General features: G+C 40.5%; 1 protein-coding gene across 2 annotated transcripts; it reads left to right on the top strand.

The window, feature by feature from the left end:
• The first annotated feature begins 2,545 nt into the window (after nt 1–2,545).
• TRH (thyrotropin releasing hormone) lies at nt 2,546–6,591 on the top strand. Of its 2 annotated transcripts, XM_069865620.1 has the most exons (4): nt 2,575–2,705; nt 2,795–2,847; nt 3,701–3,912; nt 5,052–6,591. In XM_069865620.1, exons 3-4 carry the CDS (start codon nt 3,717–3,719, stop codon nt 5,636–5,638), a joined length of 783 nt encoding a protein of 260 aa, XP_069721721.1. In that variant the 5' UTR covers nt 2,575–2,705; nt 2,795–2,847; nt 3,701–3,716; the 3' UTR covers nt 5,639–6,591. The 2 variants fall into 2 exon arrangements, with proteins under 2 accessions (XP_069721722.1, XP_069721721.1); XM_069865621.1 differs by lacking the exon at nt 2,795–2,847 and having other exon boundaries at nt 2,546–2,705.
• Nucleotides 6,592–11,683: the final 5,092 nt, after the last annotated feature.

Consider the following 11,683-nt stretch of genomic DNA (forward strand, 5'->3'; position numbering starts at 1 on the left):
AATTCCTAGCCCCTACCTGCTGGAATGAGGGATTTGCATGCATTTTTATGCCATGTAGAACACCTGTACCAGTAACTCATCGACAACATCTAGAATCCAATTTGGAGCTACTACTCCTATTCTGACCAGGTGCCAGAGGTCCAGAAGTCTGCCTCATAAAGGAAAACCAAACCCACCACTTCTTTGGAGATGCCCTATTCCTCATTGTGAAACTGAAATCACGTTGCTGCTGTATCCAGGCATGCAGGCCTAAGGCACTCTTTATGCTCGTTTCAGCACTCTCTTAGTAGTATTTCTGTTTCTAAGGACACTTATTACAAAATCTGCATTGCAGCCTTAAACACAGATGCTCATTGCTGAGCAGTTCTTACTTTCAGAGGAGCAGAAAGGATCATCAGCTAAATATAATCTAATCAAGTTTCACCCAGGTACTTTAAGTCAGATTAAAAAAAAAATTGTTAGACTAAAGTATTTCTGTTCCCAGAGCTCAGACTGTTACATGCTGGGGAAACATTGATCTCAGTACTCCTGTGAAGGCAAAGAATTTGTTGCTGAGATGCCCTGATGATCCTGGGCCACGAAGTAGAACCTCTGCCCACTGCCACCAAGATTCCTACATTCTCAGAGGAAAACATTTTCCTCACTCTAGATGCTTTTCCTGAAATGTCTTAATAAAACATTTGTCCTGCCAAAAGAAAATTAACTGCATCTCTGAATCTCTAAGCAACACCGAGGCTACATCTGGAAAATTACGTCAATGTTTCATTATCATCATAAATTATCATCATAGTTAGGAATCTGAGTTCAACTAAATTTGTTAAACCTCCGCTTCCAGGTGCTAGTCCTGCTTATGCTTTTACCAGTGTAAAGACATAAAACACCTGGCTGTTACCCCCTTCATGCAGAAGGATATAAAGGCAGTAATAAAGCCACCTCACACCTCTCTGATTAAATGTGAATGTTAAATTGAACAGGATGGCAGTGGGACAACATTTTGACCTGAGATTAACGCTAGCTGGGTCTGGAATAGAAGTGTTGATAACCACGAGTTCAGAGTTATGGGACTGATGGTACTGCCTGTCCTGCAGATCTATTCCTCTCCTTGTGATTTAGATGGCTGGAGCTGATGGTTTAATAAGAACATCCCACCAGCAAGAGCTGACTGGGGATGTACCACAGAAACAAGTTTCTATCAGAAAATGCTTTTTTTCAAAACTGAAATGCTTTATAGATATATTTTATCTGAAATAAAATGTGACTGAGTTTTGAGACCAGCTTTCTAGTAGGGCTGTTCCCCAAACATACGTTGAGAAGACTGCTCAGATCTAGAACTTCCTGACTGCTCCAGGCTGCCTGATGCCCTGTGCAGGTAAGAGAACTTCCCATTGGGATTAAGGCATCGGCTCAAGATTTGTGGATAAACTCCATGGGAAAATAATGATCACTACAAACCCCACCTTGTGCTCCAAGGGCCAGACAAACTCTTAACCTTACTTTGTCATGCGACATAGATGCAAATCCAGCTATCCAAGGAATCTAGTTTTTAAAACATCCTGCCAAAACAAGCAATTCAATTCACTTCACACACTCCTTGCCTTATGGAAGAGTGAAACCAAGAAAGTGTTCTCAAGCCATGGCAACAGGTTGTTGGGTTTTGTCGGTACTTACTACTGAAGACAAATTTTAACTTAAACACTTTGAATGCAGTGACGAGAAGCATGTACAAAAGTGGGTTTGTGTTCATGATCATGGTAGTAAAAGGGAAAGGAGAAAACATTGACTTCACTTGCTTGAAACCTTTCATGAAGTAAAAATAAAATAATCCTGAATTGCTTTAATACGGTGAGCAATCTGTACTCCAGTTTTACTTCTACGTAATCACTAAGATTATCAAAGAATCACTAGCTTTTCATCTGTGCCCCCTACATGATCTGTTTTTAGCAGTACTGTGTGAAAGAATATATTAGATAGATGGATTAGAGAGAGAGAATCTTACTTCTAGTTACAATTATATAATGCTTTTTGAAGCACATAGCAGCAACATAACTATGTTTTAGTATGTAATGCTATGTGTCTGTTTATGTACTGCTTATGGAAGCTGAGAAAATAAAGAACTGTGAGCCTAAAACTGTATAGTATCATTCAGGATAAGAATGCATGGTATAAACTTATTTAAATATAATTAATTACAATTTTCCATTGTTGTTCTTCCTTAGCTTAAAAAAATTACCTGCCTCAGTGTTTGCTTAGCAAGAGGATACACATGCTTCTTTTTGTTAAGAAGAGAAAAACCTCCCTTTCACTATGCTGTGCTACATAAAATTCAACATAAGCTCTTTAGAGAATGGAAAAACAGCAATTTCTGTGAGTCGAGCATGGGTATACAGAGGTCAGGAAATAACTATCAGAGTTTCAAAATGCATTCAAAATGCAGATCTCTGACATCAGTAAAAAAAATAATAAATAGAAAACAACACATCACCTAAATTACCTCAGAGCTATTTGCATAAAGGGTCCGGAGGCAGTACAGTATAAGTAGGGAGACACAAGCCATCCAAAGAGAACTTAGCAACAGTTCTATTGGATACTCCGTGTGTCTGTAGCAGGAAAAGGGCAACTCTGAAGCTCAGATGTGCAAACAGCTTTAAAGGACTGAACAATCTCTTAGCAGATGCATCAAGCAAAAACCTGAAACTACAAACCAGGTAATTTATCAAATCATTGCCTTTTTAGCTGATTCTAATTTTCCTTATAAAGATTGCTCTGAGCCAAATAGCCTATGTGATTTTCATAGGGCTGTTACCCAAGGACTTCATCAGAAGCGAGAGAAACCTGCCAATAAGAAAGGTAATACACTCATTCTCTATTTTAAATATTTGTAGAACGTCATAGAATTGTGCATTTATTTTATGTTCTGAAGATACAATTGAGCTAAATGACTGCTATACCAGTATTAAAGATGTTTTCCATTCTACTGAAGGAACTCTGCTTACTGGAAAATAAACTCATGATAAGCAAATTAGGAATTCCAGTGCTAGCCAGAACAAATAGAAAAACACTTGTTATCTGGGCAAGAGGTGATGGAGGATATGACTATTATTTTGCCTCTGAAAAAAAATAATCAGGTGCTTCCCTAATGCAAGAAATCTCCCTGACCAACGGAGCACAGCTATCTCATATTGGCAGACACACAGACCCTATTTTAATTATATACAAACAGACATTTAAAAGCTAAGAGACTATTAAAGTTAACCTTTAACTAAATGTGGAATCAAAGTGCTGCAAATCCCACTATTATATTATAATGAACCCATAGCAGAGAGAGCTGCCTGGTGGAGATGTCAGTGCAGAGGTACGTGTGTGCCGCATGCAGGGCAAGGGTTAACACAGAGTTAGAGGGAAATTATTTTTGCCTTTTGGGAGAAGGCAAAGCAAAATCATTGGCTTTCAGAATGATCTGTGCATCAGGAAGCTGGCATTTAAAATGTTCATATTTATTCTGCCAGAACAATGAATGGGTTTAATTATGAAGAATTTACAGATTCTTTGAAGAATATAAAATAAACTGAGAGACTAGGAACAGAAATGAGGAAGGACTTCAATCTGTATTTCTTTTTTTCAGTGTCTGGACATATTGCTATTATTGCTAGGTTTGTTTGCTCCACCCTCCTGCCCTTTTCTCTCTCCCACGAAGCTGCAGGAACCCCTGTCCCACAATGCCATCTATCCAGCTGCCACTACTACTCCTCTGCCTGACCTCATGTGGCGTTTGCCTCACTGGGGGGCAGCCCCTTCCAGAGAGAAGGGAGAACATGGGAAGGAGTTCCCTGGATGACATCCTGCAGAGATCTGAAAGTCTCATTCTTCAGTCTGTCCTCAAGAATGCCGAAAAGGAAGAAGAGATGCATAAAGGTATATATAGCACTGGGACATCCATCTGGTGATGCTGGCATAGGACTTGCTGAGATTGTTAGATCCAAAGCGTAGTTCCCAGGTTCCAGTGTATGTATTTATTACTTTAGGGGAGGGGAAGGATAGGAAGTCTGCTGCAATACATTGAGTTCTCAACAGGCATTTTCTTTTGTAAGATCTCCCTGTTTAGGCAACACTGTAGCCTCACTGAGCAGCCGCTGCATAACACTAAGGCAGAAGCCTGTCACAGAAAACCCACCTGTCTGTCAAGTACTTCCCTAGGGAAACTCTAAGGGGGCATGTGCAGGACATTCCCTGGTTGTGGACCCTGCACCTAATGTGAATTGGATGTGGGAATGCTGCCATTCATCTACTACCTCAACCCACCAGTTTTTACACCCCAATCTCCATGGCTGGGAACGCAGAGACTGCTCTGGTGTCCACCACCTCCTAGCTCGCAGATGCTCTGCTCTCGCTAGTCACAGCACTGGAAGCAAATCAGGCTTAGACTACAAAAAGCAGCACAGATGCCTGCTACCAGCAAGGAGCACAGAGCCCTTTCAGAGTCGAAAGAGGAGCTGGCCCTAAGTGTCCGTAGGAGCAGCCTTCCTCCCTCTTCACATGAATGCTGAGATTTGATCCTGCTGATTCAAGACAAAATATTAACACAAGCTTAAGAATAAGTAAGAGATATTAACACAGTTATGATTGGTAGCTGGAAATACTGAGCTGGCTTTCAAATGTCCACATCCCTGCCTCTACTTGTGTCTCAGCCCTATCCTTTCCCTGTCTCACACCGATTTTCAGCTCTTCCTCATACTCAGCTTCTGCAGCTGATTTATTCCAGCTGCTCAGCATCTGTTACTCACCTCTCTCTACCTGAATCTGACACATTTACCCGAATCCACACATTAGGCTTTTCCATTGTTGTTCTTCCCATTTGGCTGCAATTGGTTCCTTGCTAAATATGTACTAGAACTGTTTCAATATGATCCAGAGTGATCTGTATGCAGTTAACTGTGCAATTGTGTCACGAGTAACAGGTTGTGATCCTGCACAAACAACTCCACAAATTCCCATTTCAAATTCCTTAGTGAGGATTATAGGGGCTCACTAACAGTATTGTTTTCTTTGGACAGATTCAAATACCCATCTGCCAGAATGGCTTTCCAAAAGACAACACCCCGGGAAGAAATATCTAAGTGACCTGGAGAAGAGACAGCATCCTGGAAAAAGAGATGTTGAGGAAAACGTATCTTATGGAGACATTCAGAAGAGGCAGCATCCAGGGAAAAGAGAGATCGAAGCTGACCTTGACAGCTATCTGGAGCTGAAAAAGCGACAGCATCCTGGTAGAAGGTCACTGTTGGATCAGTATGCTGACACCCCCAGTACCCAGCTAACCTACTTGGATGAATTATCCAAAAGACAGCATCCAGGCAGAAGGTATCTGATGGACAAGCACCAGTATCCTAGCCAAAAAGGCTGGAATGATGAGGTAGACCTAAATGATCAATATAATGAGAAACGTCATCACCCTGGAAAAAGGCACTGGAATTCTGACAGCTTAGAAAATGCAGGCCCCTGCAGCTTTCAGGAGTCCTTCACCTGCAACAAAGGCAGCTTGTTGCTTGAGTTAGTGGAAAATGTTAGCAAAGAGAAGATAGAAAGAAAACGCCAGCACCCAGGAAAGAGGTCAGCATGGGAGAGCGGAACAGAGGAATGAGAAAATAATTGTATAGCATTTGCATTTGGTGAAGTAAACTGCCAGAGCGCAAAAAAATTCTGTTCGCTCCCCTTTGGCTTCCTGCTGCTGACCTCTTCACCTATCGTTTTGTGCATTCATGTTCCCATTGAAGCTAATGGCTTTGTCACACACTTAAAGTAAAGGAACTAAAGGACTCAGTTGAATGGGACAGGCAAGTACTGAGAGTCTTCAGCTCCCACACTTCAGAAAGTTGAGAGTGCTCATTTCTTTATGGGCCCAGACCCCAGAAAAATCACACTATGAGTCCAATTTGCTGTTCCCAAATGACTGAAACAGGCTTTGTTCTGACACTATCACAGTGGAACAATCGTATGGTGTCCTCTCACATCAGTGAAATCAGTGGAGAGGAAAAAAAGTACAACATAGGCCAATTATTTCAAAATGAAATTGAATAAGTTTTCCATTCTAAATGATACGTAAATGAGACCCGAACCCTTGCGCACGACAACCTGTCTAGACAGTAAGTATTGAACAGAGATAGGAACTGTTCCAGCTGGAATGGATTAGAAGACTGACTTCATAGTTTGACTTGGAACTGGCATATAAAAACCGTTTTCATCTAAGAGCTGTATAGTGGGAAGGGTTAATGCATCCCAGAGCATCTCAGCCGCGAGTTGTGAACCTGACTGTGTACACCCCATACTATAATAGAATTCCCACCCCGGTGTGTCCACATTTCAGTCACGCCACTTGAAACCACGCCTTCTCCTCAGACATCTGAAACCGAAACAAGCAGATATCCCTTTCTTCCAATAAGGATTTCTGATTTCTCCCATCTCAAAGGAATGCTCTTACTTTCCATGGTCAGACTCCCAAAAGTGTTTATTTGATATGAATGAGTCAATAAATATCAGTAGTCAATTCTGTGTGTCCTTACTGGTTGTGAAAACATACTGTAATAGAGTGAAAAACATAAAACCAACCCAAGCTAAATAAAAATAAATAAATTAACATCGAAGGGTATTTTTCTAGTCACAATCCTCTTGCATGCTGGTGGCCAGCACATGTTTATACACAAAACTGTTTTGCTACTGAAGTGGAAGGATTATTTGCAGATAGATTCCCTTTTTAAATCTTCTACCTGTATGACAAACACAAAAGTATGTACCTGGGCTAAACCCACAGCAACTCTGTCACCTAGTTCAAGGAACTTTACTAGGTTTACTAGATGACCCGATTTCCTTTTCTCATTTCTAAAGGACAGATATACTGATTTTTGCAATTAATGCACAGTTATTGAGTACACAGTTATTCGTATCACTACTTGTACATTCAAAAAAGATTAAAGCATGTCAATATTTCACTAGAATCTTATTTTTTTTATAAACAAATGATGGTTTTCCAGTGACATTCATCCTTTTTAAAACTATCAAGACACATTCAGTGCCTCTAGCATTCCTTTTAAATACAACTGTTTCCCCACTAAGTGCTTCAGGACACTTCCTCAGTTATAGAAATTAGTTTTGCCATATGGTTTAGAAGAATAATTAATCCGCTCAACAAGTTTCACTGCAGTTAGATGCTCCCAGGCCAATCAACACTTAACATGGTCTATCAAACACTTTCTAACTCTGGAGATAATCTGCTGCTTAATGTATGTGACAACTGGCAAGCCTCGTCTATTGACAAGGGTTTTCTAATTAACAAGTGCTTAGAAATCCTCAGAAGAGGTGGCTGGGAGCATTCATACACTTCAAATTCCTTCAGCACATTTTCTGCATATGATGCCTTTTAAACTGTGCAGTTTTTGTTCTACAAGGAAAAACAAAATCTGTAAAGACCATACCATTTCCATCAGTGAACGGATGCTTCTTAAACCTCAGGGAACACTACTCCACAAGACCACCACCACTTGCTATACGATGTCCAAAACAGGTGAAAAACAGGCAAGAAAAAATTACCAAGTGGGTGAACACGCACAAAAGCAAAAATACATCACAGTTCCTGCAAAACAAGGACGCTGCTGTGGCTGCTACAGGAAAGCCAAGATGGGGAAGGGAGAGAAGGTCGAAGTTCTTACTGAGACATAAGAGTTTGATTCCTAAAGAGCAACTTTTACAAGTGTTCCAAAACGAGCCTTTTTTTTCAAGAGTAGGAGAAAATTGGTGTGAGCAAGGTATATAATGAACATTTCCTTCAACTACTTTCAACTCCTCTCACCATTACTGTTTTGTGCCCCCTCCCACATACTTATCAGCCTTGACCTCTTTGCTAACCCACTGTAATTATCATCTGCTGAGCATTTCCAAGGGATGCGTGGCCTCAACAAAACCCTTTATTACTACTTTTAATGACTCATTAGTTGGGGGAAGTTTGAAAACAACATTATCACATAGCTGAGGTAGAGTCACTGCTTGCCTGGTAACTCACTTAACACTGAACAGCCTGATGCAGTTTTAAAGCATCCATCAGGACATTGCTGTGAGTAAAAACTACAACCAAAAGTAGTCAAGTAGAGAAGCACTGCAAAAGGGATGAGCCTGGGTGAGGTCTAGGCTGTACAGAGACACGACACAAAAGATGCAGACATGGAAATATTTCTGGTTTTAGGAAATGGATATGTGGACAATCTGCATTAGAGTGCAGGGGTCCCACTGCCTCTTCCAACAAGAAAAGCATGAACTGCCTGCCTCTACAGGGTAATTAGGAAGGATTCAGGTTAAACACAGAGACCTCTGACAAAAAAAGATGGTGAAGTTCCTTGAGAAAACTGAGTCACCTACCTGCCTTGAGATTCCTTGTGGTTTGTTCTCCTTGATGAAACCATTGCAGCTTAAAAGTCCTGAGAAGGAAACCAAGAGAAGGACATTTACCACTTATCTGCCAGTTCATATTTGTCTGCTTGCATAAGATTAAGGAGCACAGGCTGAAGGAAAGTAAAGCAGAACCAAAACCTTATTAGATCACAAATTATATTTGTATGCTGGAGCACGATACTGGTTCCTGATAGAGACAGGGCATGTCAAATACTAATATAATGGAATGATCCTTGCCAAAAGGCAAGCTCTTGAGTTTATTTCAGCCACTTTGGTTTGAACTAACAGCCAGTGATCCAGACAAGAAAGCAGCATCTCACAGACACTGGCCTAGGGAGTGACTGAAGGAGCACATTCCTCATTTACTCACAACTAACATACACTGCACCTTCCTCATATTCACGTGAGCTGGAAAGAGGGAAAATCTGGACCCAATAAATCACACAAATACTCTTGCAAAACGGGATGCAGGCAAACCAGGATCCAACTTGCCATGTCAAAGGAAGTTAGTTCATCGCCATCCTCTCTATAATGGATATCCTAACTGAATACAAATAAGTATGAACAGAGCAGACACTTTAATAGCTGATTGGTAAAGGGAAAATGTGAGATTATGACTGGGAAATCTAGATAAAGTACCTGCCTTGAAGAGGTTGCCTGCAATTCTATTGCTGTTTTAAATTACTTTTCACAGACAAGCACGTTTCCAGCAAAGTTCCCTCTTGATTCTGAAACTGGTACTGATGTGTGGAGTGCCTGAAGAAGCTACTGTAAAAAGAGGAGACAGAAAAGCTAAGGCAAATGAAAAAACATAGTAAGACTTCACGACAGATTCTCTGAGCCAAAGCAGTCAAGACAAAAAGCAAGCTATTGGGACAAACAGGTGTTGTTGAAGAAAAGAGCAACAACAGGCTGCAAAAAATCACAAATCTTTCACTGTCAAAGGTATTCCACTTCCTGATTTTAGACATGCTGCTTCCAAGATGGAAACTGGGTGCAGCACAGATTTGTTTGGGAAACAGAAGACAAGTAAGGCCATATGAGACAGCACCCAAACATGAGTGTGCTTGAAAGCTGAAATGAGCCCTGAACCTAATCCTGCCACAGTCAAAATATTAAATTAACTGTAAACACAAAACAACTCTGAATCTTGCTGTCTTTCTCCTTTATAATTCAGCCACTCTGTGTAAAAGCAGTGCCATTCCATGGCACTCAGGACCAACATGCCAGATTCTTCAGCAGCATTAAGGGACTGAACTTGTGTAGCTGACTGGCCTGCCAGTACCAAAGCAGTTAATAGGCAAATCAGATAAAAGGGGCTCAACAAGTTGTCAGCTGCAGCTCTTCCAAATCATCACGCAGTCAGCTTTGATTGATGAGTCAGCAGATAGGAAAAATCACGGGTTTGTCATGGAAATGTAGCTTCTATCCTCTCTACACAGACTAATTAAACAAATTTGGATTTTATCAAAATGTTTACTTCAAACAACTTCAGTGTATTGAATATATGAGTTTCGTTAAAAAGGAACAGCAATATGCAAATTTGTTAGTTCTCTGAACAAAATGAAAAAAATGGAAAATGTTGGGTTAGATCCACATAAACAAACAAACAGAAAAGTTTTCTCACATAAATTAAAACCAAAGATTATTTTGTGTTGTAGAAAGAATGTTGTGCTCCCCATTTCAATGCTAGGAGATTCAAAACGAATTTTAAAAATTTATCTTGAAATTATAAAATTGAATTTAGGCCAATTTTAAACACAGCATCATTTTCTATTAACTACCATCATTCTGATTTTCCATTCTGATCTCATCCCAAACTCTACAATGAACTCAACACTGTTAATTTTCAGATATTATAAACTTTTTTTAGCAAATAAGCTGTATTTGTGTAAAAATACTGCACTACACTCCTTGAGAGGCAGACAGGCATCATCAAGAATTACCTCTAGTCTGCATTTACCTCTCCTGTGCTGGGAGCAGATTCCATTATTGAACATCCCAAATGGCACAGAGGATATTACAAGAGGTCAAAGAGTACACAAGGACCTAACTGGAATACATTTCTAGCAGGAATGTGCTAATGGACTGATGGTGGCTCTTTTCTCAGCTGAATTCTCACTGAAGTCTCTCCTCTTGGCTGTTGGTAGCAATGACCAAAGTAGCAACAGATCAGGTCCTAAAATTCATTGTTAGAGTTACTACAAGAGCTCACAAACATATTTCACAACTTACTCAGTGTTAGCAAAGGATTTTGAGTGCAGCACTGTAGGAGGAGTAGATGTGGAGTTCTGCAGGCTTAGATTTTATATTCTAGTGGCAAAACAGGGCAGCACGAGCCTGACTGGGCTTATTGAGCAAGCATTTGGAACACTTTCCTTCTCTGTGCTGTTGCTCTTTTACGCTGATTCACAATGGTAACCTAGTACTGATCCAAATTCAGTCCTCAATGGCACCTGCAGCATTTCAATAATGTTTAAGTTGTCCCCAAATACCTCTTTTCCTATTGCAACTAGCTGGATGATGACAAATTAATTTTTGAAGAAGTGTGTACTGGATTGCTTTAGACTGACCTGGATTTTTTTCATGTTGTGAACACTCTCTGTGTGGGAAAGCGTGATGAGCCTGCCCAAGTGACAAGCAGCCAAAATCTGTTCTCATTTACACTAGCACAAACCTAGGTTACACTCTACTTGTGTAAGGGGACACGGGGCCCTTAGGGACACAGGAGCCCAAACTTCCCTTTGCAAGTAGAAAGACACCGTTCAACACATCACTATGTGTGGCATGCTAACTTTGTATTAGTGTTTCTAACATTCTCTCTGAGAGACTCCCAATAGGAGCCTAATACCCTCATAAAGATCCAAATCATATTAAATGGATGCAATCGCTTACCAGGGAATGAGTTCCTCAGGAAGTGCTAAAGACCATTTCTATTCAGAAACCTGCAAACAAATGGCGTTTTTCTTTCAAAATGTTGAATGAAACTTCTCTTTGAGAGCGATTGACACAACCCAGTGTTTTATCAGTAATTCAAAATGATTCACTTCGTTGAGATGCACTCTCTCAGTCTGTGGTTGAATGCAGAACATGTAAAAGAGCACAATTAAACAATTAAACGCAGTGATTGGTTTCTAGTGCACATCCTAGCACATCATCCTCTGCACAACTCCCTGTGGGCAGTCCTTCTCACTGCACCGTTTGTGACCCGATAGTAGGCTCTTAGACTTCCATCACTGTATTTAAG

This window comes from Phaenicophaeus curvirostris, chromosome 11 (genome assembly GCF_032191515.1).
Source record: "Phaenicophaeus curvirostris isolate KB17595 chromosome 11, BPBGC_Pcur_1.0, whole genome shotgun sequence".
In the NCBI taxonomy this organism is placed as follows: domain Eukaryota; kingdom Metazoa; phylum Chordata; class Aves; order Cuculiformes; family Cuculidae; genus Phaenicophaeus; species Phaenicophaeus curvirostris.